General features: G+C 35.1%; 1 protein-coding gene across 2 annotated transcripts; it reads left to right on the forward strand.

Moving 5' to 3' along the window:
• On the forward strand, positions 1-27,923 carry Ist1 (increased sodium tolerance 1-like protein). Of its 2 annotated transcripts, XM_081759320.1 has the most exons (7): positions 2-452; positions 5,803-5,935; positions 8,270-8,413; positions 9,812-10,003; positions 12,851-13,057; positions 16,516-16,599; positions 25,806-27,923. In XM_081759320.1, exons 1-7 carry the CDS (start codon positions 184-186, stop codon positions 26,019-26,021), a joined length of 1,245 nt encoding a protein of 414 aa, XP_081615446.1. In that variant the 5' UTR covers positions 2-183; the 3' UTR covers positions 26,022-27,923. The 2 variants fall into 2 exon arrangements, with proteins under 2 accessions (XP_081615447.1, XP_081615446.1); XM_081759321.1 differs by lacking the exon at positions 16,516-16,599 and having other exon boundaries at positions 1-452.

Below are 27,923 nucleotides of genomic sequence, written 5' to 3' on the forward strand. Positions count from 1 at the left end.
CAATTGTTTGCTGTAATCCTGCAGAAACATTTTATTTATGGAATTTTACGTCAGTGTTTGCAGTGTGATTTGGAAGTGAATGTGATGGTGATTCATTCATGTGATGTTCGTAGATAAATTGTGTGTTGATTACAGTTATTAGATATACAGTTATTATTACAATTGCTTTGCACAGTGGTCAATATGTTCGCGAGTGGTGTAAGTTACACAAAACTGAAAACAAATCTTAGGTTAGCAGTGAATCGGTTGAAACTATTGGAGAAAAAGAAGTCTGAATTGGCACAAAAAGCGAGAAAGGAAATCGCTGATTACATTAGTGCAGGAAAATATGAAAGGGCCAAGATCCGAGTTGAACATATAATACGTGAAGACTATATTGTAGAAGCAATGGAAGTGGTAGAAATGTATTGTGACTTGCTCCTGGCCAGGTTTGGATTAATACAACAGATGAAGTAAGTGGTTTTCAATTAAGTTAATACTAATAGTTATTAAATAACAGTTTACAGGGAAATGGATTTTATAGCAATACTTGTGTTATCTTCCTTCAGCTTCAATTATACCTAGTATGAATGGAAAGTGACTAAGATAAAAGGGGTAATAGTTAAGAACAGCTACTTCTCATCTCCCGTGCACGAGGATACATCTTACTGTTGCACTACCTACAGAAATGATTCTATATGCACATGCACTATGTTGAAATTTTGGTGCTGGTTTACTTTTGGCGCACCACAATTTGAAAGATTTACAGGTAAAATTCGGTGCCCAAAGTAAAGAGAGGCATATATTCCGAAGTTGGGCGTCCGCTTTCGTTAAGTTTTTTCACTGTTATCTCCTTTCCACGCTTTCTGCAATTTGTTATTAGGTTCATTAATCCGTGCTCTTCACAAACTTTTAAAAGATTTTGCTCGTTATTAATGTATTCCTTCACAAATGTTAAAACTGCTAGTTCATTGCCCTTGTACATTCGCCATGTTGGTAACATACATGCTCGTTTCTTTCCCACAATGCAACTGTTCGGTTACCTTGCGCCAAGTAGTTCCCTCCGCTCGCCATATAGTCCCATGTTTATAACCGCTTATATATAACAAATAAACAGATTTTTCGAGACTCTTATATATTATCAAGCACACAAACGATCAAATTATCCATATATTTCCTGTAAATTTTAAAAATTTCGCTGGAAACGGACGCCCAACTTTGGAATTTAACCCGTAAAGAGATACCTAAATTTCAATACTTAACTTGGAAAGACATATTTATAAAAAACAAATTTCTGCACGCAATAGAATTAAATGCAAAGAGTTACCAAGATGAGTGAGTGCATATGAAAGATAACTGTACTGGAAACTATTTTCGGGTAAACTTTACAATACATGCTGTAGCTGCTCATCGATAAGTAGGACCTCTTAGATATAGAAGAGTAGAGTAGTGTAGAGTAAGATAGGGATAAGTAGAGTAGGGGTAGGAACGGGTTAGCTTAAGGTTAGAGAAGTTTCGACCCATTTTCATGAAATTAATAGTGTGTAATATCTCGTTTCCAAATAAGTATACCAGCTGGAGCGGGCATTGTAAAGTTAACTTATTTTCCATGGGCGGGGTACTTCTGCACCGTGTACGCAAGCTGTATTTTATGTTTACAAATGGAGCGCTACTAGTATGAAACAGTGACAAATGCTACTGAAATTCATACCATTGCCAAAACCCACTTATTTTCACTACCCTCACTTCCAAGTATACCCACATTCGCTGACGCGCTAGCTCCCTTCTGACGCACACCTCCCCAACACTCGGGCCCCCAAGCTTCGCCCAGCCCTGACTCAATCGGGCTTTTTTTGTTTGTTGCCACCTAGCACATGTTATTTTGTTTTTTGCACTGTAGATTTATCCATACATCCGGACGCCGTACTTAATATGCAAATTGTGAACGAATTGTAATTTTTCAACAGTAGCTTATGATGACTCCCTTGAATTTTATCTACACCATGTGAGGTATTTTCATGTCGCCCGGCGCAAATCATTTAGGAAACAATAAGAAGGAAATTAGTAAGAGAATTATAATTTTTTAACAATTATTTCGAGTGGTGTGCGAAAAGCAAACCTGCACGGAAATTTTTTGTAAAAATCATGTCATGGTTATGGTGCCCGCTTCAGCTTCACTTGTACGTGAAAGGGCGCAATTTCTTATCGAACATTGTAAACCGTTATTTTGAGTGGTATCTTTAAGTTTAACCTGCACAATTTCAACATACCATCTTTACGATATCTTACACTTATCTTTTCACAAGTGGCTTTCAATATTTTGCGGTACTAGCCAATATTTTACTTGCAGCTTTGCCTCATATAAAATAGTCCTCTCCTAAGTGTGCAGTTGAAATGTTTCAGAATTAAAACTTTTTTCAAAATAAACTTTACAATGTAGACTCTATCTGCTCATGACTAAGTGAACGGGCTTAAAAGAGTATATTAGAGTAGAGTTGCGTTAGTTTAGGGTTAGATAAGTTTCGACTCATTTTGATAAAATCAAACGAGTGTAATTTCTCGTGTTTGCGTAAGGATAGGCTACCAACTAGAGCGAAACGAGCGAAGGCAGGTGAGTTGCACACAGGGTTAAGAAGCTTCGATGGGTGCAAGAACTATTGTGTTGATACGCAGGATGGGAAGATGTAAAAAGTCCCTAATAGAGACTTATATATTTGACGGTTACAAAAACCATTTACCAATACTTGAATTGTTCTATTTTATTTGGCAATTTTTATTCTCACATCAGGTTAGTTTTAAGGTAAGTCTTAGGAATTCTCTTAGCCTGACTCTAATCCCTTTTTCTTTTTTATATACTAATTTTTTAATGTTATTTATTTATTGAAAATTTCCCAATCATCGTGATTAGAGTTCTGTGTATATGGTGTAAGAATTGGACAAGATCAAGAGAATTGTGCTTTCTCTCGATCCAAACGACGCAGATGTGATTTCCAAGACATATCAGCTTTCTGTATTGTATCTATGGTTCGCATATGTAGCGGCTTTCGTTAAAAGCTCAGTACAACAATGCTTAGAAAAGAGAGATGAGCTATATACTTGTTTTGCCGAAGGAAAGCTTGAGATTAACTCTTCAAAAGAATCTGAATGTTGTCGATTTTGCAACAGTTACAGAGTACTCCAAGTGAATATAAAATATGCCCCACTGGTCTTTGATTGTGGAAAGAAACTTTACCATCTATTAATAAAAGGCGTTTTATCGTCAAATACAAAAACACATTTTGCAACTTGGCTTAATTTTAGCTATGTTTTCTATCCAATATTATAGAGAGATACATAGTTAATATATTCATTTAGATTCAAGTTGATTTCAATTATATGAAAGGGCAATTGCCAAAATAGTTTAGAAAAATTGCACCTCTTTTACCCTTGTTTTGGTCTTATTTTAGCATTGTTTCGTTTCTTTTTTTCCTATGAAAATTGCTTGTGAAAGTCCTAACCTTGGCGTTTGTTTTCCTAGACTAGGTTATTTTCTGAAATGAGAATCATAAAACCAAGACAGAGATTATTTTTAAGGTCTCGAACAGAACTAATAAGTACAACAAAAGCAGGGAAAACGAAATGGAAATAAAAATATATTTTTGGACACGGAAAAAACAATTTAAAAAATCGAAGAGAGAAAAGCGATAAATTTTTCAAAAAGCGAACCTTTTGTTGTAAAGAAAATCGAGTAGTTCCTTGCAAAATCAAAAATCGAATAATTCTTCAAAGAAGTAGGTTTAATGCAAGCGAGATAAATTCGTCCTTAATTGATTATAGAGAAATTATACAATGCAACGAAAACTAATCTGCATAGGAAATTTTTATTAGTATGAAATTGTAGTACACCCCACTTGGAGATGCATTTGGGTGGACCGTCTTTACAAGGAAATTGAAGTTGAATTCAGTACAGTATGCCTCACATCATCTTCACTGTATCTTCGTCTTCGCACAATACGTACGTTGTATATCCTAATTGATCCATTGAATGACTATGAACAATAAATATATCAGTGTGAATTAAACAGTGCAAGGTATACGACTATGTTGAGTTTAGTCAAGATCGGATTCCTAACTCCTAATTTCAAACTCAAGTCGAAATTCCAAATTTTGATGACCAATAATTTGGAAACTAAATCACACCATAACATCTCATATGAGTACTAAGCTACCATTGTATGCATTCCATCTTTCGTGTTTTCATGAAATTTCTTGATTTCACTGAATCCAAACGTAATTTTGATTGTCAATGACTTGGGAATTAATGGACTCACAGCTTAATATTTCATACTAAGTTCGCATGTATACTAAGGTCGCCAACGCTTGCCGTTCATACCAAGGTTGGTAAAGATCAGAATAGTTGCAATAACCGCATTTTAGTCAAAATCGAACTTACATGGCCAGTTACTCCGGGACCTAAAAATTTTAACACCATAATATTTTACACACATACTCAATATGAGGTCTGTCACCATGTCAAGAGCGGTTAAGTTTAATTGAACGTGTTATGTTTAAACATAACTTTGAAGAACAATAATTCGGGGAACGTAGGTCTGTACGCCATAATATTTCGTATTGAGCTTCCATGAATACCAAGCTCGTCAAGATCTACAGTCACACCAACTTAGATCAAGATCGTTTGAGTTTAATTAAATGCATCTTAATGAAATTTCACCGAGTCTTAACATAACTTTGAAGGCCAATTACTCGGGAACCAAAGATCTGTACAACAAAATATTTCATGCTGAGCTCGCGTACATACCGAGCTCGTCAAAGTGTTTGACCAAATCGACTTGATACCGAATAAGTTTAATCGATCGCATTTTAAAAATATTCCATGATTTCACTAAGTTTAAACCCAAATTTGATAGACAATAACTCTTGAACCAAAAGCCCATACATCATAATATGTACCATGTATACGAAATACGTTGAAATCTATAACTGTACTAATTTTGTTCAAGAACAGATTATTTCCGTCAATAGTATGCGTTATACAATATCCTTCCGTTAAGTCCAAACCTAACCATGATGACCAGTAACTCTGAAATCAAAGGCCTTCACACCATAATATTATATATGGATACAAAAGTCGTCAAGGTCTACCATCCATACCAAGTTTGGTAAAAGTCGGATGAGTTCCATCTTTCTCACTAAATGAAATTTCTTGATTTCTCTGAGTCCAAGCGTAACTTTGATGGCTAATAACTCGGGAACCAAGGGTCTGTTGAGCTTCCATTCATACCAAGCTCGTCAAGATCTACGATCATACCAACTTTGGTCAAAATCATTTGAATTTAATTCAGTGAAATTTCTTGATGCCTCTAAGTTAAAATCCAAATTTTATGAACAATAACTCTAGAACAGAAAGCCAACACACCAAAATAGTTAACGTACTTACTAAATGCGTAGAAGTCCACAAAGTCGAGAATTGCGTTTGGAGCAAAAAGATTAACCTTTGTTTTTCTTTCTTCCATACATAAAAGGTTAAATAATGGGAAATAGTGATTTTAAAATAATACATTTAATACATGCACAACAAAAAATATCAATGTGATTCGGTAGGTACATTTGCCAATTGAGGTCGAACACACATTTGCTTCCACTGCAAGCCACACAATCAGTTGACGAGCTGAATTTCAACAGTCTCAAAGAACAGGACGTGTGTTTTCATTCTCGTCATTTTTTTTTTTTTTCAAAGTGTGTAATGTATGAACGTATTAAAGTATATGTACGGTGGTAAACTGAATATCAGTTGCTTATTTGCGTTTTCTTTATTTATTTTAGGACTCTGGATGAAGGCTTAGCCGAAGCCATATCAAGCCTTATTTGGGTGGCTCCTAGATTACAGACTGATGTAGCTGAGTTGAAGGTTATTGCCGAGCAGTTGTCCTACAAATATGGGAAACCCTATGCTCAGGTACGATTCTTACTAATAGCTCCTTTCTCAACCAGAGCTATGTCAATTGTTCACCATGGTCCATGTATCTTCGAATGGATTCGCCAATCCATGATCCATTGTTGTCATGCATGCAGTGCTATCCACGGCTGACATTTCGAACATCTGTGATGTGCCCGACAGACGTCCCTGCCCCCCTTCTGGAAGACTAACAGCAGAAAAAAGATGGGAATATCTTCTTCCCCTTCCCAGGATTGCCAAATTTCAGGTACCGATAACTAAAAAGGGGACTGTTGCTTTCTTCAAGAGATGTTGATTCCAATGAATCTGAGAGCTTCAGCTGTCATGTATTTCTATTATTTTCTGGAGAAACTTAGTGTCTAGTTCCTGTGTTTCGGTTTTCCCATGTACACTGAGTCCTTTTCCTAATCTTATATTCCGTGTCTGTAGAGATTTAGTAAAAAAACAATAAATATTAAATTTTTCAGAAATATCCACTATTTTCAACTTCCTTTGATGACATCTATGTTGTTTCAATATTGCTGATTCCATCCTCTTCCTTTCTTCTTCTTCAGCTCGGTTTAAACCGGTTTCAGCTTAATAATCTGACGGCCGTCTCTGACAGGCGCAGATTATTTGAAGATCTCGTCTCCAAACAACGTCCTGACCATATGACAGGTGCCTAGTATTACTGATATTTGTAAATTAGTTAGATGTTTTGCGTTTATCTGTTCCAGTTGCGATTAAGTACTTTTTGGGACAATAGCTGTAGCTGAAATAATGATTTGTCTTTCTGTAACTTTGTGACATTTCCGTAACTTTTTGATCTTGTCTGCCAGGTCTTTATAGTTTCGTACTAAATGTTATATGTATGTTATGAGTCAATGGTACTGCTGCATCAATGAGAGTTACTTCTTGGCCCACTTTATTGATAATAATGATTCCGGGTCTGTTTGCAGGTACCGTTACATCCGTTTTGTGATTTCTTAATCCCAGTAGAGTCTGTATTTATCGTTTCCAAGTACCGGGCTTCGCTGGTAGTTTTAGTATGGCTTGGTATCGATGATTAATTCTATGTTATGTGCGAAAAACTGGTGAATGCTTTTGCAGCATTGTGATGTCTTTTTAGATAATCTGTCTGAGCCATTATACGACATGAACCTGTTATGTGTTCAATTTGTCATAATGTGTCTCCTCATTTTCTGTATTTTTCATCCGGTATTTCTTGCTTCAATATGTATTTACAATAGTTTCGGGTTGGTATCTCTCGGTCCTGGATGGACATCATAAGTGTTACTGTTTCGGAAAAAGAGTCCAATTTTCTTGAACCAGGCAGTTGATTGTCGTTTGTCTGTTACTGTCCTCTAAATGATTACCAAAGGTTTCGTGGAGATCTTTTGATTTCTACCTCTATGCGTTTGTTCGTGTCATGCATAGTTTGTGGTGAACTCTGTCATGACTAGATGGAGTGGTGTATTTGTTTCTGCATCGCATATTACATGAAACAGATAGTTGGTTTCTTTTCTGTTGGTGAAATATTGGCGAAGGTCTTCAATCTATTCTTCGTAGTTTTGGTATGTCTGCGATACCAATGCCACCTTCTGTGGAGAGTGTCACTCGTTCTATTGCAGCCTTTTCGTGTTTCATTCTGAATTTTGTCATCAAAGTGTGGATCATTCGTGTTTAATTCCCTCTTTCTCCGTATTATTAGTATTATTATTTGGATTTAGTTACGAGAAGCGGAAAGGGAGAAAAACTCTCTTATTATGCATTCCTTCTTTTTCCTGATAGAAAGATGAGGAGGAGAGAGGAAGATACCATCTATTCTTTCTATCTCCCCCCTCCTTTCTTGTTTCTTTTTTCAGAGAGAGAGAGAGATAGTATGATTCCCTGTCTTATCTACTGTACGTCTCCCTTGTACCGATGTTATTTCTTTCACATCCTTTCATTCTTTTACTATCTCTACGTTTCCCTCTTCATTCGTTGGGAGGGGTATATGTTGGGTGGGTGGGGCCAGGTATGCCCTAATCAGTGCCCCTGCGACCATAGTCTTTACAGGAAATAGAAGAAATAAAGAATCTTTCATTTCTCTTTCCCTCCTGAAGTTCAAACGCATACACGAATGGGAATACAGGTCTTTTCAGAAAGGAAGGCGAGAGGTTTAATATCGTTTCACATTGCCGGAAATGACCGTGAATTACAGCGTCATTTTATGACAAAATCGAAATAGTTCCAAGTAGAAAGATATGTTCTTAACCCGCATTTAAAATAATAAAACAATAGTATTCTAAGCAATATTATAACTTCTTAATTTAATGTATGCATATATGTAATATTATGTTACTTTTTTCTCAGGCGTGTAAGGACAATGCTGTGAATACAGTTTCAGAAAAATTGATGCATAAGATGAGCGTTCAAGCGCCACCCAAGATTCTTGTGGAAAAGTACTTGATCGAAATTGCCAAGAACTATAATATTGAGTACGAACCGGATCCACAGGTTAGTTTTAGTAGTTATCTCGTTAAGACAGCAAATATTAAGTTAATGCTTACATTAATATATTGTACATAATAGAATGACTTCACTAGTTTAATTATTTCAGTATTTGAAGAATATGTGATGTGCTCGTGCATACGTTCTTCAGACCAGAAGCATATCCCAGATGAAGAATGGTTATTTGGGCAAGTATTTTGTAGAATTGTCAGAAAGTAAGCAGTGCTATAATTTTAACTGCGGAAAAACGATTACCTATAATAATCCATTTTGAGGATAGAACTAAAAAATCTTTTTATTCTAGGAATCTTAACTGTTGTAATATTGTGGGGAAGTGTGGTTGGAAAGTTCGATGTAACAGTTTTTCAGAGGAATACTAGCATATGATAACTATAGAAATGTTTCCAATAGCATTATGAAGGCTAGATTCTAGGAAATTTTGACGTTAGGATTTGTTAAGCAAATTTAAAAATAATGAAATGGAGCAAGCAAGAAAGAATCAAAGGCAGAAAAGAGAAAAGAAAAAAGAAACTTGGAAAAGGCAAGGAAATAAAGACCCTCTTCCATCATAATTTCACATACCGTAATTTTCTGCAGCGTAAAATCTGATTTACAGTGTTCAAGAAATCTCTATTAAATTACGAAAGACTGATTGAATTGAGCGAATCTGAAAGAAAAAGTGAAAAAGTTAGAGTTTCTCCGTCCGCTTCCCTACAAAATATTTATAATTAGTCCATTGCCATTTTTACACTAGTGACAAAATTATGTATACATTACTTCTAAATATCCGTTATTTATCTACGTAGATTACTTATGAAAAAAGGCAGTTAACTGTCCCAGTTAAATTTAGTCCTATTTGCATATATTTCTTATCAATCGTTCAGATGTACTTGGCAGATATAAGGGTATTTTGACTATTGTACTTTATTTTAAGATTCAAGATAGCAGTGAAAATATTATTTGGAAGAAAGCTGAGAACTCACTGTATTTTGAAAAGATGGTATTGATTAAACTGAAATGCGTCATTTTATGTTTTTTTTTTTTTCTTCCAGTTTTCATTGTCTGTATTTGAAAACTAAGAATACAAATATTGTACTTACATGTGAAATTAGGAAGCTTTTCACGTAGGAACATTTTTTTTTTAAATAAATATTTACCATAACTTCAAAATTAATGGTAATTCTTGTAGCATAAAGTTTTGAGAGCTTCGTATTGTATAAAGGTACAAGATTAAAATCTTCCCTATTTCTCTCAGTTTCAATTCCTTATTGTACTTTCTTAAAAATCGTCGGGGATTTAAAATGATTGCTTGTGTACCATTGTTCGTCATTGATAGGATGTTTATACTGTATCAAATAAAATTTTGTTGTGTGGTCTTTATAAAGAAACTTCTACTATTTTCAGGTGATGAAGAATGATGAGTCTCTGGGAGTCGATGCCTTACTTATCAATGTTGACGATAAGAATAATCTGGGTGGAGATGGAGGAGGAGGTGGCATGTTGGCACCGCAACCAGTTGGGTTTGTAGGCTACCCACAGCCTCCAGCTTTGCCATCAGAATTGCCACAATCGAATTACACACCCTTCAATTATCCAGTAAGAATTTATTTATTTTAAATCCTGATGCGTCTCCAATTAATATAAAAATAAATGTAAAAGTTGTCCTTCCTTTAATGCCTCGATTACGAGAGGAACTTACTCATCTTAGTGTCAGCAAACTGGTTTCAGAGTTAAATGATGGAAGTATTTTCTTCTGCGTTGTTTAATAGCAGTTTTACACACACACACACACACACACACACAGACACACACACATACATATATATATATATATATATATATATATATATATATATATATATATATATATATATATTCTTTCTTTTATTGACTTCTATCTGTCTTTTCCCCCTTTTCTGCATTCTTTCACTCTAGGGGAGTGGATTCCTGAATCGTTGGCACACTCGCCATCTATTAGAATTTGAATAGGATAATTCCATTAGTTGGATTCTGAAATTTGGTCCACAGGCACGTCCTTTTCTACATATTTTCATATCGCTTACAAGGGTTTCTACCGGCTTGGAAAAACTGGAAAATTAAGGGAATTCATTTTACTTGTAAAAATTCAGGGAATTCTAGAAAGTTCTGGAAAATAAAAATGAAATGAAAGCTTAAGTTTTACGTCCCATGAATATGCCAGGCTAAAGGACGCACATACTGTACATGTACATGCATAGTAGATGATGAATTTTGTAGTCGGGAGAAATATAGTTGGTTCAAAGTCCCTTTCCAACTTTGAACCAACTTTGTTATGAGTGCAGATACCAAAAAAATAAAAAGGGAGCAGAGTTCAATCTAAAGTATTGGAATTTTTCATATCGGACCAACGATTTTGGCTGTACACTGGTAGTTGCCCCAATGATAATTGAGAAAGCACGGTGCCAGTCATAGTTTTACAAGAGAAGCATTATAAACAGTACAGGGATAAGAAAATAGAATCCTATACTTGTATTGTATTTTTTGAGTCTATTTTTCATATTCTTTTACCCATAATAATGACTGCCTAAATATTCACTACTTTTCTTCAAATGAGGAACTGTCCTTGCTTGTTAGTGGGTAGTACCCCTTTGGTTAACGGGGTACCAGTGGGAGAGCATTGAACTTATTACGCTAGTTTGGATTCCATGTTAAACTGTCAATTCATTTGAACGTTAAACTTCCAACAAATATCTTTAGAGAGGGATGTGCGGAGTGATATGATGGGAATTAATTTATATCTACCTCTGTTTATTTACGTTTGTCATGAAAGAAGTAATGAATTTCAAGAATATCTCGAGGAATTTATACATAGTATGTATATATCAGGCGCACTTAAAAAAAAAAAAAAAAAGTTATAGCAAAGAACATAGAAAAAAGGGCTGTTGGCTCTATACAAGTTTTACCTTGGCTATTTTTCTACATAGTCGCCATGAAGTTTCAAGGATTTTTGATAGTGGCACAAGCTTTCGTAGACCCTCTGTGTAAAAATCTACCAGAGATTTCAGCCAAGTGAGAACTTCTGTCTTGAGGACTTCACTGTCATTAAAAGTTACGAAGCAAACTATCTTTTCAGGTGAAGGAACGGGAAAATAATCACTAGGGACAAAGTCAGGACTGTATGAGAGATGATTAAAAAGTTTCCATCTGAAGTTTTGGATTCTCAACATCAGAATAATTCCAGATCATAACATTCGTCTTCATTGATTTTGGACGACTTGTAGCTGATAAGACAGTGTTTGGTAAAACACTACGTTGTGATATGAGGTGCATTGTTCTTTTGCGTTGAGAAATCGGATCAGAGACCTCACTTCTCATTTGGCGAAATTTTCTGTGACGACAGTCATTTCAAATCTCTTGTGACCTCTGTTACAGTCACAGTATACTAGAATAAGTTTCCTCGCACGCACAGCTTCGTCAGTTTAAAAAGAAAAAGAAAGTTTTGAAAGGAAAGAAACTGTGCGACTGAGCTGGAGCTACTACCTGGGTTTCTAGCTTATTGTAACGACTTTGTTCTAACCAGTTAGAACCAGTTTTGCTCAGACGATTCAGCAACATCAGTTTCTTCTATTTTTCTGCATGTCATTCTACTGTCATAGATGTTCATTAATATATGGCTCTGGGTTGTCCAGCACAGATATGTTTTGGTACAGTTCATATGGTCCGAGTTGGCTAAACACCGATTTTAGAATGAACATGTATAGCTGGCTCAGGGAGGACTGGGTACACTGTCAGTATTGGCCTGTGACTCGAAAGCGATTTATGTCCAGTGTAACATTTTTCAGTTTTTGAATTTCATTAAATTTGCACCTGTTCAGGGTATGGTGTAAGAAATATTTAATTCACATAGTTCTAAATTATCCTGAGTAATGAGATTAATGAGATGTGAATCTCGTAATAAGCTATTCCTAGTTCAAATTAAATGTTAATATGTCTTCATTAAAGTCTTATTTCTCTCTAAAGAGAGAGATTGAGAGAGAGACATGTAGGATCGTTAGAATTTATTTTGCTTTCAGTAATGCATAAGCAAGATACCGAGAGCTTGACTTTATACAGCCGTTATAAATCAGTAAATTTAGTTTTAAGTCTGTAGTATAGCTGAAAGTTACTATATAATGAACGTGTGGAACACACAATTAATAGATTTAAAAAAAACAAAACAAAACAAAAAAAAAAAAAACTTACGTGAAAGAACGACTTAAGCTTTGTGACTCGGATGGAAAGTGGCTGAGCGAAATACTTGAAATATGAACAAATAATAATAATTATAAAATCTCAATTTTTTATACGTAATAGTTCATCATTTTTAAACATACTTTTAATTGAATTATAATCTATACTAAAAAGAAAAAATATATTCCGCAGAAATGAACACTATCTTTTTTTTCTTATATGTTTATTTTGAAGGAAATCACTAAAAGGAACGAAGGCGCTTTTCCGCCAGCTCCTCCTTCACAGGGACCAAGTGCGCCGTATCCTAGTAATGTAAATCTTCCATATCCTGGAAGTCAGAGTGCTCCACTGCCATTCAATATTCCTCCGTCAACAGACAATGAATTTCCGATGTTCGACTTGCCTCCTCCGGGTGCGAAGTCGGTAAACACTAACTTACAGGTAAGAGAACAGGTATCTTGTGGAATTATGGTCTTATTTTAATATATTTCATTATTGTTGATAAATATGCTCTTTGGACGAAAGATTAAATACTAGCTTTTCTCTAAACCTAACTTCAGAGTTTTTTGTGTAGTACTGAGAAAGAATTAATGCAGTATATTCTTCAACTCTCTGCAGTAAGTGTTTCTCTTATTATTTTAAAAGCACGTTCCTTTTATAGTTGCTGCATGGGGAGTATGCACTAGGCTTTCTTTCTCGCTTGCCTTTATTTAAATGTGCAATTGAAACAAGTGTCAGTGTATTTTTCTTCTACGAACATTTTGATTTATTTAGCAATTCTCGTGTTTATTTCTATTTGACTTTCAGTTGAACTAATGAGGTTGTGATAACTAGGTTCCCAGTTGATGTAGAATTTGTATATGCTAGCGAGTAGTTATACTTACCGAAACGAACTGGCACATGATACATGTTATTCATACATTTTCGGTTGATATTTTAAATAATAAAATCAAGTAGATTAGTACGCATATCCTTTTCACAATACGTTCATAGTAAAGTGTTCTGTGCATATAGTAAAAATTCTCCGAAGAAAATAGTACTTTTAACTACTAAAGTTATCCTTTTTTTTTTTCGTATACAAGAGGAACAATATGTGTATGTAACAACTCGTGTGCTAATGCCACTGCTATTGGTGAAACGGATGTCCAGAGATGTGTTGGTGCATGATTTATTGAGTACACAGTAGAAAATTACTATTGTATCACGTAACGTTAGCGTAAATATCCCGATTCAGGTATCTTCTCAATTGCCCATTATGATTTATTATTATTATTATTATTATTATTATTATTATTATTATTATTATTATTAGTTGTGTGCTTTATTTTACTTTTGTTTATGCTCACTTTAGTCTTAGTATGCTTTATCGTACAGGTGATGGTGTAGAATTCAAGTGAACACGACAATTATTTTTTATTATACGTAACAGCATAGTGAATAGAAGTAAAAAAATGGACGCATTCCGTTTGTTTAACACACTGCAATACAGCAGTCCTTGGTGGTACGGCAAATATGCAAACTACTGCGCTGCAGTCGCATCAAAGCCAACCTTGTCTAGAAGAAGACGTGAAAGATGATTCGGTGTTTTTCGTGGTTATCTTTCATATATTTATAATGAGATATATATATTTGTGTCAAACGCAGGATACACTTTAAGTCCCCCAACATATTTTTCAGCCATAGTTATTTTCTTGTTTTCTGTCCGTTAAATTATAAATGGCAACTATTGAAAACCTGGTATTTATGTTATGTTTTTGTAATTTAAGATGTTTATGAAAATTCAATAAAAGTTAGTCACTTCTTTTTTCTTCCGAAATTAAACAGCCAATAGGAAGAAGGAATTCCCTGAAAAGAGAGAAGTTTCATTTAAAATGATGCGTGAGAATTAATTTTGATGAGAAATCAGAGCCAAAACGTTAAGAGATATCGAGAAGCATTTTTAAAAATTGATTTAGCGTTCCAAATTACATTCCACTTCATGCGTTAACCCTTCATTCAAACGGAAGTGGTAGGAATTTAAGATTTTTGGTTTCAACGTTGATCACCATAACACAAAAATGGTAACAGATAACGACAAGTTTTTTTTTTATCGATTCGTCTGAAGACGATACACTATTCACCTACATATTTCTACTAAAACCGGAAGTGGTAAAAATTTACTATTTCCTGTTTCAATATTGATCTCGATAGAGCAAAAACGGTAATAGATATTGATAAACTGTTTTCGGAATTAACTCAGATCCTAACAATGGGTTCTCTCTCTTCCATTAGCCTTCTAGTCATGCCGAAAGTGATAGAAATAAATTATTTCCGGTTTGAAAGTTATTCGTAGTAGAACATAAACGGCGATAGATAGGGAGAAACTATTTTTGGAGTCAATTCCGCGTCCCAAGAGTAGATTCCATTTCTGCTCATATTCTTCTACCAAAACCGGAAATACTAGAAACTTACTACTTTGTTTCAATATTGATCTCCATAGAGGAAAAACGGTAAGAGATAGCTAGAAATTGCCTTTTGAGATGGATTCAGCGCGCGAAGAATGAGTTTTGTCTCGACTTCTATCTTTCTGTTGAAACCAGAGATGGTGGAATTAGATTTCCGGTTTCAATGCTGATTCCGTAGTGATAAAACTGAAATAGATATTGACAAGCCGTTTTCTGATACGGATTCGGTACCACAAGAATCCTTCATCTCGGCTTTATTTCTCTATTGCAACCAGAAGACATTAGCTACCACTTCCGGTTTCAGTATTTATCTCTATATACCAAAAACAGTAAGAGATTGCAAGCAATGGATGGATTCAGCATTCAAGGAACAGATTCTCTTTTTAAGGTTCTCTCTCCATTGCAGGCAGTCATATTCTACCTCCAGTTTCAATATTAAATTCACGTAGTTTGGAAGTTCACCGTAGTTTTACTCTGTGAAACGAAACTCATTTATTACTTTGCTTTAAACAAGAAAAGAGCAAAAATTGTGCGAAACAGGTGGAATTACCACATTTATTTCCAAATTTACCATTATTTTTCACAATTCGTCATAGTAGGAGGAAATCGCTTGGGAGAACAATAGTTAATACGGAAGCGAATCTAAAAGGAGGAACGTGCTACAAGCGAATCTAACTCATCTGCTATAAATCTGTCAGAGGCCTTTCTGCTACAAAATTTAAATGCAACCGTGACAATAAAGCACTTGAGACCATTCAAGAATTAAGACGAAAAATAAAATAAAATAAAAAATGTCTCTCGGAATTGTGGTAGTTGAAAAAAGAGTTTATTTTCTGTTGAAGCTTATATTTATTATTCATATTTTTTCAACACTTATCCGGCCAGTATACTGCATGAGATACCACTCAGTGATCCAGTAAAATCTGTAGATGAGCTGAATTCCTTACGGAAGAAACGTCATAAGCATTTGTGGTAAAATCGTAGGTTGTTTCGATTTTGCCAATTGTTTTCCGAGTATGTGAGATGCAAATAATGTCTTAACGTAATATTACATCTTCAAACAGAGATATCCTGAATTTTTCGGTTTGTATAACCTTTAAATGAGAAATTGATTCAATGATTTCAATTAGAAATATTCGAAAATCAAATAATGTATGATGTTTCATATAAGTTAAACAGCACAACTTTTCTATTCTATGAGACAAATTTGTAGAAAGATATTTGACTAACATATGACAGAAAGTGATACCATTTCGTGAAGTTGAAAAAGAAGGCTGTTTTCCACGAACCGCATCGGAGTGTTGAATCTGGCGCACCAATAATCCCACGTTGCAATAAACTATAAATGAAAAGGAATGCTCACACTTTTTACTTCTATTAATAAGTTTGATTTTTTTGTGGTGCACGTATGTTGTACAGCATGCTGTTAGCTTTTGGAATATTTTGACCTTTCAGGATGAGATGCCTCCACCTCCTTATACCAGCAGCTTCCCACCGGACCTTACTCCCAACCACTCTGATGGGGCTAAGAATCTAAAGGTATTATTAAGAAGTATTTTATATAGTAGGTTTACTATAAAGGCATGTTATGGTATCGAGTTTGCTTTATGAGTTATGGTATTGAGTTGCTTTTCGGAGGTGTACACTTTTAATATTAGGTTAACAAATCAAGTCTTCTAGATGTTATGAGATTTATTTTTTAAATTTTATTTTTTAAATGTAAATTGTGTGTTAATATGAGAAGGACTCATGAGACTTACAATGTTTATGACCCAGCTAAGCTGGAAATAGTGAAACAGTTAAGATGGAGATATTTTTACTGCTTTCCAGTGCAATTAGAGATCTCAAGATATATTTTGATGCGTGTATTCGGTAAATGATTTCAAATATAATCTTTTACTCACGTTTTCAATAAACTTTGCTTGTAGGGGTCTCCTGTTTCTCAGTGGTATAGCGTTCGCCTCTGGTGTATGAGATCCTTGGTTCGATCCCATCTTGCGCAAAGTGAGCTTTGTGGTGGACAATCACCGTGTACGTGGGTTTTCTGGGGTTCTCCCGTTTCCTTCCACTTTCTTCATTCCACCATTTCATTCATTTCACATCACTGTCTTCTTTAGCCTATACGGCATAATTGTGGGACGTAAAACTCAGAGATTTCATTTTTATTTCAAACTTTTCTTGCACAGAATGATTAATGAGGAACTTACAGTATTCCAGAAGGGAATATAAATAATTTTAAATAAAATTGAGTACGTAAACATAAATCTTTTAACAAGCAAATAGACCCGGGTTCGATCACTGATAACAGCATGCCTACGTTAAAATGTAGGTTGACATTTCATAAAGTCTCAATCACGAAAAAGGGTATTAAACTCTATTATAATTGCACAGCATAGTTTGTTGGGTTATCCTAACAAACATTAGATATTAGCATTGCGTTCCATATGGCTGCGTGAAGCAATCAGTAATACTTCACGATGCGGAAGAAAGTGTAGAGACCAGTGCGAAAAGGACAGTTATCATATTCACATTTTCATATACTCAGGGTATGCGGACATGGCTTTTGTGTGTGAGTATTGCAATGGCAGCACTAGTACACCGCTGATGAATCTCAGCTGATCCGTTGCACAGAGCATGGCTTTAAGATATGCGTCGCTCATTGCAGGAATTAGGAACATTTCATTTTATGTGTGTCATCTGAAGAGCTAAATTAACTGATAATACAGAGAACAGTCTAACAATCGTACAGTGGAACCGAACTTTTGATATGAAAATGAGTTAATAATATGCTAGGGTGGGGGAGAAAAAGTTAATAATATCTACAGTAAAACAAGTTGTTGACGATTTTAAAAGCAAATAGAAATAAAGTAATAAATGCCTTTCTGGAAGATTATTGATTATGTATGAAGCCATGCAACATTGAACTGGAGAGTAATCATGATAATAATTGGGTGTTATTCGGAAAGATTACTATGTTATGTAATATTGCGTACTAAAGTAGTATTGAATTTATGTTATGTATTTAGAGAGGAGTAAATTTAGACTTTTCATATAAAATATATGAATCACTATTAATATTACCCTCTCTTTGATCAAATTAGTAGTAAATGGCACGTTGATTTGCCCATTTATTTTAGATGTAGGTGTGACAGAATAAACATACACGTATAAGATACAAAGCTTGGTAATTGAGCAATGGAAACATGATCGAGCACTGTTCCATTATACCAGCAAGATGATAACAGCATTTCAGTCCGACTTTTGCCTCGTTTTGTCACCGCACTCACACTCTTGTATTCTGTTCATGAGGTTGGTTGAAGCCTGTTTTGTCGCAGAAAAATTGGGTGCACCTTTCAACTAATCGATTGAACTATGAATTTTATTACTGAAATTAAACAACAGCGGGGCTATACATGTTGCAGAAGGCATTGCAGATTCTAACATTACGTGGATATAAAATGTACAGAATTGAAAAGATCTTCTGAAGTTTCTTTAAAAAGAAGTAAATAAAACCATATTTAATTATCATCTAATTAAACTTAAATAATACTCTGTTTACTTTGGACACTAGAAATTGTATTAATGGTATGTAAATAACCTATCGCATACAAGAAATTCATCTATATATACAGAGTGAGACATCTAAAAGTATCACCTGAAATGCCGAAGAAACGAGAAATGCAAGCGATATATGGTTTGCGGTAAATAGCAATGTCAAATGGGGCTCGTCAGATGGAATGGATGGAAGTATGGTGTGGTGGGAAAAATAACGACAAATGGGACATCAAAAACGAAGTGATTTTTTTTGTAATAAAACTATAGATAAAACATGAATAATATGAAAGTGCGCACGCGGAGAAATACAACGCCGTTTATCTCATGCTTCTACTGCACATAATAACGGGATATGACCATGGAAATGGTTGTGAAGAGAAAAACAAGTGATCTACTTGTCCACCAGTACTGCAGTACGTATGACCTGTCAGAAATCATGAAAAGGGATGAAGAAATACAAACGTATGATGTTCGAGAAGGAAGAAGAAAACAATGAGATTGTCAGCACCATCTATTTGACATCTACAAAACGTCGGTCCAATGCCAAAACCGCGAATGTGCAAATTTTGCTATTTTCACCTAAGTGCAGATTCATGTTATTTGGGGCACAAAGATTCCAATGCCAAAGTCCCATTTGTGAAATATGAGTATATTAGAAGTTATCGTCAATTCTTAAAACATGTACCTAAGTCTATATACTGATTTTTCGGGTTAAGTTGAATATTAAAATGCTTATAACTCAAAGTCAAATTTAGCACATTCGCGGTTTTGGCATTGGATCGACGAAAACGTAATAACAATGAGCATGACAGTATATCGAAGAACCATAGATACTAACGTTGTGAAATGAGCGTAAATCTAGTCTGTTAAAGTGTGTCTTCAAAATGGTGGCTGTCCGCTGTGATACACTCATTGAGGCGCACACGCAAAGATCGTTCCACGGAATGTAGTATCGCATGTAGAATGGTCTCACAGGTTGCTGTAATACGTTGTTACATATCGTGTGATGATGATGACACATCTCGGTCGACAGTGTCCTTCAGTTTCTCCCAGACAAAAGAATTCTAACGGCGTTAAAAATGTTAAATCTGGAGAACGAGCCGGCCATTGGACAGATGCTCCCCGTCCTTCAATTGGGAAACATTATTCAAACATACTGTAGTGTGTCATGCACTTTGAGCTGGGTACCCGCCATATTAATACCACATTTCTCTCCTTGTCTGAAGCAGTATGTCCTCTAATACTGTTGACAAGTCATTTTCTAGGAAGTGTATGTATCGGTCAGCATTCAGTGTTATGTATGAAAAAAGACCCAAGGCCCAAGATGTTCACTCACTATTCCACACCGGTTGTTAACACTCCATGGACGCTGGCCTTCCATTTGACGAAGCGAATGTGGATTTGTTACAGGGATTGGTTGCATGTCTCTTAGGTTGACGTTTCCATGATTGGTAAAAGTTGCCTTGTCGGTGGATAGGATACGCGACAAATCTGGAATGTCGTGTCGTAACACCCATGTGCAAAACCGAACACGGTTCACAAACTCATTCCCATGTCATCTTCAACCAATATTTCTGTCATCAAATATATGACTGGAATGGAAGTAAAGTGGTACCAAATGGGTACAAGATCTGCATTGAAACGAAACCAATTCATTGTGTTACAAATGTTTTATATAACTCACACAGTAATATGTATTTTGGAAAGAAAATGGCAAATTAGCTTTGAAAGCCCATTTGGAATACAGACTTTCTTTGGATTAATCTTCATTTATATGATTTTCATTGTTAAAGGAATATTAATTATATACCAACCTCATATAAGCATTTTGATTTTCTTGTTGAAAAGGTTCTGTGTCAGTTCAGAATCCAGCTTAGTTCAGAAATTTCTTTCTACCGAGGTACTGAGTAGAGAACTACAGCTGACGTAAAACAGGGGGATTTGAGAAAATTGCTTCTCTGAGAACAGAATTTTGTTGAAACTATTTCTTTGTCGCGAGATGATCGGTGCACAGAAATACTGTCAGTAGTGTTTGAGAATCATGTAAGCAATACTTTTAGTAGAATTTGACAGTTTAATTTATCCGAAGAATCTGTATCATCGTGATTTTTATTGGATATGTTTATACATTTTCCTTTACTATACACTACTATTTTTAAAGCATATTGCACAATATACCAAAAAATCAACTATCTGTGAGTTTCATCCATATCAGTGAATTCCAGAGCTTCAGTTTGTTTGGAAGGCTGTCAGCAACTTTAATAACTGATTGAAGCTGTTCAATAAGCACTCTCGTCTTCAACTAGCTTCTTCTAGAGCACTAAAACGATAATACATAATCCTTCATTTTATTTTCTATATTTTCTATCCTGGACCTCAATAATCCACAAAAATGACAGGAACTGAAGTACAGATCAAACCTTCTTTCGTTGAATACATTAGCAGCTCTTTTCTCTCCTAGCTGGAATCTTTAATAATTGCTATTATAGGGTCAGCAAGTTTAAAATCAGATCTAATTTCTGAAGCACAGAGTCAAGAACATACATACGACAAATTGAATGTGAAAATCTGGTACGAACACCAGCAGTATGTATGAAATATTGTCAGGATATCAAAGGCAACCGCTTAATTTTTGTGGACTTTATTGTTTCTAGTGCATTAAGAAATATTTACAATGATATTTACATTGCAGTGTTCCACTACTATACTTTTAATGAAACTAGGATTTTCTCCTGTTCCAAGAGGCGCCACAAGAATACTCACTGTTTTACGATTTTTTCATATTATTTGGTCTAGGAATTAATTCGTGCGGTTGGTACGCACACATTAAAGTTGTAGTACAAACACAAAATACATAAATACCTTAAGAAAAATATTGTCCATCGCTAGCCACCACTTTCGCCCATCTGTCAGGCAATGTACGGATTCCGTGGCGAAAGAAGTCCTCATCCTTGGAAGCGATCCAGTCAGAGACCCATGTTTCGATATCTTCTGAAGAAGTAAACCGCTGTCCAATCAAATCGTTGTTCATGCAATCGAACAAGTAGTAGTCCGAAGGAGCAACGTCTGGTGAATACGGCGGGTGGGGTAAAACTTCCCATCCGACATTTTCTAAATAGGTTTTGACCGGTTTTGCGACATGTGGGCGAGCGTTATCATGTTGAACAATAAGTTTATCATGTCTGTTCTCCCATTCTGGTCGTGTTCTGGCCAGAGCTTGCTTCAAACGCATTAATTGTCGTCGATAACGTTCTCCATTCATAGTTTCACCCGGTTGCAGCAGCTCATAGTACACCACACCTTTCATATCCCACCATATGCACAGCATAACCTTTGCACAGTGAATATCTCGTTTTGGTTGTGATGGACCTGGTTCACCTGGTTTCACCCAGGCCTTTTTTCGTTTAGGGTTCTCGTAATGGATCCACTTCTCATCACCCGTAATAATTCGATGCAGAAACCCCTTTCTGCTCTGTCGTTGAAGCAGCAATTCGCAAATGGTTTTTCGTCTTTCAACGTCTCTGTCTTTCAATTCATGTGGAACCCAATGTGACATCTTTTGAATCATTCCCATGGCTTTCAAGCGTTTGGAGACTGTTGTTTGATCAACGCCTAATGCTGCTGCAAGTTGTTCCTGCGTTTGACACGAATCCTGCTCGAGCAATGCTGTCAATTCTTCGTCTTGAAATTTTTTTGGCTGTCCAGCTCGCTCTTGGTCTGCCAAGCCGAAATCACCACTTCTAAACCGTGCAAACCACTTCTGACACGTTCGCTCAGCTAGAGCATGGTCACCATACACTTTTACCAAAATACGATGACTTTCAGTCGCACTTTTCTGCATATTAAAGTAATGCAGCAGGACACCCCGCAAAAACACTTTATCAGGCACAAATTGCGCCATGTTCACTTAACTACAAACTGGTGTTGTTGACGCTTTAATCCACTGCCCTATACTACGAACGATACGCGATGACAGGGGTTTGCAACACATGTGTGGATACACGGAACTGTTGGACTCTCCGTTCGTTGCGCCATCTCTTGTCCACCCGCACGAATTAATTCCTAGACCAAATACTTGTTTCGTCTAGCGTATGTACGTATTTCCTTGCTAACTTGGACCGTTTTAAGTCGTATTCACAAATAATCATACTTTTTAACAATTATTTTACATATTCATTGAATTCACTATCCGGTTTCGAAATATATAGTTGTGGCACTTTTGCCGTAAAAGCACCTTAAACACTAATCTGTCAAAATCTATTTACCATTTCTGTTGTTCTTGTGAATTATCATATTCTACACTTTTCAAGGGAGAGAAGGTGATAATTTTTTCGCTTCATTAGTCCCTGGTTTCGATTAGTTTCATCGTTTTAATTCTTTCTTGCGAAGGTTTTGAGCATGCTTCCCTACTACAAACTTCTAAAAATTCAGAGCAAAATACAACGAAATAACTTTCCATCTTCAATTTTGAAATGGTCGAGATAAAACTCATGAAATATTTGGTTTGGGTGCACAGACGATTTTGGCATGTGTATATTCAGACTTATGGAGACCGGCACTGATAAAACTAACAGTTCTGAGAATAGTAGCATACTAGTTCCGTAATACTAAGTAGAGCTCAATATCTTTTGTGAGTGATACGCTCCATTACCACTTTCGCTGCTGTGAATTGTTATCCGCATTTTTTTTTCTAATGACTTCTCAAAGCTGTGTTTTTATCTTCTGCGAATTTCTTTGCCAAGCTTTTATTTTATTGTAGCGACAGCGCAAACCTAAATTTAAATATTAGCTGTTCGATTTAAAACCGCTACTTAGTGTAAGAGTAATAATAATTATATTGTATACGAATTATGGTTCCTGGCTATATTTTAAAATTATGCTGCATTACGCTTTCAGAAAGCTTCATGTATCGTGTGTTTTATATCTCGTGTGTAAGTACTGAAATTTATTCATTTGAGATCTAAGTTGCTAATAGAAACTTTGATTGAACGTTTGAAAACGTGAAATGTTCTTTAAAAAGTAAAGTAGAGTTCTTGTCGTGTTTGCCGTCTTCAACACCGGATTGCTTATCTTGTAAATAGTCTAAGTTTGTCTTGAATGTATCAGAACTCTTCTAATTCACTAAGCTAGGAAGATGTGTAGTTTAACTCAGTAAAATAAATTCCTTGGTGGTACACAAAGGCATCGAAACCTGAGGCTCAGAAATCTTGAACTCCCTTCCAGTAATGTCGTTGAAAGGACTGAAGCCCCCCTCCCCCCCTTTCGCTTCAATGTTTCAGTGTTATTTTCATGTTCTTATTTCTAGAAAACAATTTTCCTGGCTCAGTTTTAAGAGAAATGACCACTCAAATATATTTTCATTCTGGAAACATAGTATTTACTTCTATTGCAGGTTATTTAAATAGTATCAGTGTCCCCAAACAACTATTTTCTTTCTTTCAGAACGTTTATTGATAAGGAGGAAGACAAATTGTTCTTGATTTTTTTTTTTCTGCTCCCAGCTTCGACTGTTTACTGGTGAGCATTTTTGTTGATTTATTAATACTTAAGTTAAAACGACTTCCTTGTTTCTCGCTGTGAAAGACTATGTTCAGGATTTCTTGTCGTTTCAGCCTTTTTGGTGATCAGTACTCTTGAAAGAAGAATGCTATTGTGGTAATTTGTTGCTGCTTCGATTTTCTGAAAGAGGATTTTGAATCTTAATAATGTGTTTTATTTTTGTTCTTTAAGTTTGAACAGGTTAATTGTATAAATTTGGCACTCGGAGCATTTGTAGTTGGAACAAAAAAACTACTGAATGAATCTTCCTTCTTCACTGCATCTGCTTTGTAACGAGTTGTCAGTTGTTTATTATTAAACGCACAAGAACGGAAAACGGAAATATCTAAGAAGTAGGGGAAGGAGTGAAAGAATAGTTAAGGAATAGAGGAATAAGCAGTTCAGCAGATAATATTGTTTCCAGGAGAGAGAGGAGGAGGTTCAGTCTAAGAATGGTCTAAGGCCGCAAGATGTCAAAATTCGCCGTGTATAGTGTTATTTTAATGTAATTTGTCGAGTCATTGTCAAAAATTATCTTCGTGAAGGGAAGTCATGATACTGGTCTATAATTTTACTGTGCTTCGGACTATTTCAATAACAGAACAATCGTATTTTATATCAAAACAGTTTATCATAAACTTACTTCGTCGAATTTCGTCAAACTGTTTCAAAGTAGTACTAGTTAAATAACACAAAATTTGAAAAAGAGAACGTGTGCTTGGTAATACACTTTATCCATCTTTCTTGAAAACACTAATGGAATTTGTCATGACCTACGGATACTACTTATTATTTGTTGCTACCTAATCTTTTTATCCTGTTTTTGTTGAAGTTAGAGTTGGGTTTGGGTAAATATGGTCCATACTTCCTCTTCTCCTCTTACCCTTCTTCGAACATTTCATATTTCATTCTTATTTCTCCACGCCTTCCTGATTTCATCCTTTTATCTCTTCTGTTTTTATATATTTTCTTTCGTCCAATAAAACTCTCATTGAATATATGCCATGTTTTATCGAAATTATCTCGATTTGTGTGCAACTTTGGAATACCTTAATTATCAAAGACGTGTTTTAAATTTCACTTTCATCTTAGTTATGCGATTGTAGTGTTCAAACATTGTTTTGCCTGTTCTTTTAGATTTACACACGTTTTTTGATCGTGATCTTAATGTTGCGCCTACATGCTGATGGATAATGTATTCAATGGAAAATACATTTAAAATACACTGATAACACTGCCCACGAGCTGCGGCAGCTTTCATTTCAATATAAGATGTTGGAAGATAAGTGACAGTGCACACTACTAAACATAACTTCTGTTTTTCTAATTTCTTCTGAACTAAAAATAGTCTTACCTATTGGTTTGAAATAGTTTGCAACGTTGACAAAATATCAGTGGTAATGAAACCGCTGTTGTAGAGAGTTAGAGGGTTTTAAGGTAAATTGTATAATTATTTTTCACTATCTTTGGCTGCGAAATTAGGAGGGACTCAATGTAATTTTGCAATTTTATTACTCTATAATCTGGCAAAGTAAAATTCTTTGAATGCGTTTGACATTTCCTATGCAAAGTGTGTTGATTTTAATGTAATAAATAATAATAATAATAATAGTTAAAATTTGATACAATTTATCTATAACTTCTCATTGCAGACGGACGACAAGCCAAAGCCAGCTCCACGAGCAAAACTCTCTCCATCTCCGAGACTTGATAATATTGACCTCCCCGACCTGCCAGCTGTGCCTACAGATACTTTTCCGCCAGCGGAGAGTGTGAATCCTGGTGCCAGAAGTGGTGGTAATGCTAGTGATGAGATTGATTTCGATGACCTCACGCGGAGGTTCGAGGAACTAAAGAAAAAGAAATAAGAATGAAATACAGATGTTATATATCCTTGGAAAGATAATTTTGTTATTTTGCGTCTCATCAATAAAGCTTTAAGGCTTTTTTTTACAATATAATATTTTCGTGACATATTGTGGAGATTAATAAACACATCGATCGAAAAAAGCAATTCGCTGTTAGAGTGATAATAAAACATGCTTGATTGAAATAAACTTTTAAAAGAATGTTATCACACAAGTACTTTTGTATGGATCACTATATCTTAACACACTTCAGTTTAGCTACTGTGCCATTAAAATGCACGTTCAAAATAACTTTCACTACAGTTGTAGTGCTAAACAAAAAAATTAAGCAGTCAGCAAACAAATAATATGACAATTTTCTATTAATATAATATACATAATAGCCATGTTAATGTAGTTAAGTAGATAGTAATGCAATGGAATTTATTGTGAATCCAGCATAAAGTATTATTTCTTAGTACAGCATAAAATGTAAAAGTAATGTTGAGTTGGTTACATAAACAAAAAGTGCTAAATTTTACCAACAGTTGAGCGATAAACAATGTATAATACTTTAGGTTGAACTTAATTTCTTTCTATTTCTTTCGTGACTGATGGAAGCATTATTTCCCTGAAACGGGTTTTAATAAAGTTTCAAACAGGGTGCTAAGTAAAATCGTATATTGTACTCAATTTACCAAGCTCTAAAATCGTCCAGTAGGTTTGCAGTTAAAGCAGTTCGGAGTTTGATACTTTTGACATGATCACTTTCACTATGTAATAGTACTTCTTTAGACTACGAAAGTTGCAGTTTTCTTCAGTACTTTTTTTATACATTAAGATGCGTAGTTAACATTAGTAAGCGAGACATGTGTTTTTCGAGACCCACTGGTTTGGCATCCGTCTTCAGTTGATGATTGGTGAATATTTCCGTTAGTCAGTTTCTGGATTATACTTTTCCATTTGTTTTCGAGTAATTTGTTATATTAATTGTTATATACCAGTTCTTATTATGGTAGATGGCTAGAGTACAAGTATCACAATTAATCACGAAGATATCCGTTAGAATTATTTACATATGTGTATGTCTATATATTCTTTTTTCTTTACTTCGTCGTTTATATTAAATGTCGGTATTTTTTCTATTCGCTTCAATATTTGTTTATAATACGGCAGAACAATTTTAGAAAGCAATCTTGCCAAATTTATTTTTTTAAACGAACTATAGAAATTGTAAAGAATTCACAATTCATAAACCTCACCAAAGCTAATCTGTAACTGAAGAGATCGTATTACGGCACTCACCTTTAAACCAGACACTACGATAAGTTAACATGTCTTTATATAATTAAGATTAGGAGGTTACCATTGAGGATTTTTTAAATAAACGAATACTGAGTGGAAAGTTTTTGAAAAAACTTGACTTTCTGTTCCTATCCCTCCTCTACTGAAGAAAAAAGGCTTCAAGAAATTAAAGTGCACGTAACAGGCTTACAGTCTTTTACATTTATGTTTACAGTACTGTACATAGTATCTGTATGTTGCTTTATGCAGCATGTTGTCATGTCGGATGGTTCTTCCTATACGTTACTTTATGTAGTATATTGTAATGTCGGGTGGTTCTTCCTTTAAATTGTTACCACTACAATATCTGATCCACTACTTTATTCTTTGAAGGAGGTGAAAGATGTTGGAGGGGATACTGAAAGTAAGAGACTGGTATAGAGTGAAATAAATGATTATGTAAATATGGGAAATGAGTATTTTATGAATCTTTTTATGTAAATAATGAAAATTATTTAAAACTAGATGAAATTTAATAAACTTCATTAATAGTTGGCATATGGTGTTTGCGATGTGTATATTTTTGTATTGTGTGTACTTTTTATTTGAGCGATCTATAAAATATAATTTCATTAGTTC

This window comes from Thermobia domestica, chromosome 5 (assembly GCF_964235325.1).
Source record: "Thermobia domestica chromosome 5, izTheDome1.hap1.1, whole genome shotgun sequence".
Lineage (NCBI taxonomy): Eukaryota > Metazoa > Arthropoda > Insecta > Zygentoma > Lepismatidae > Thermobia > Thermobia domestica.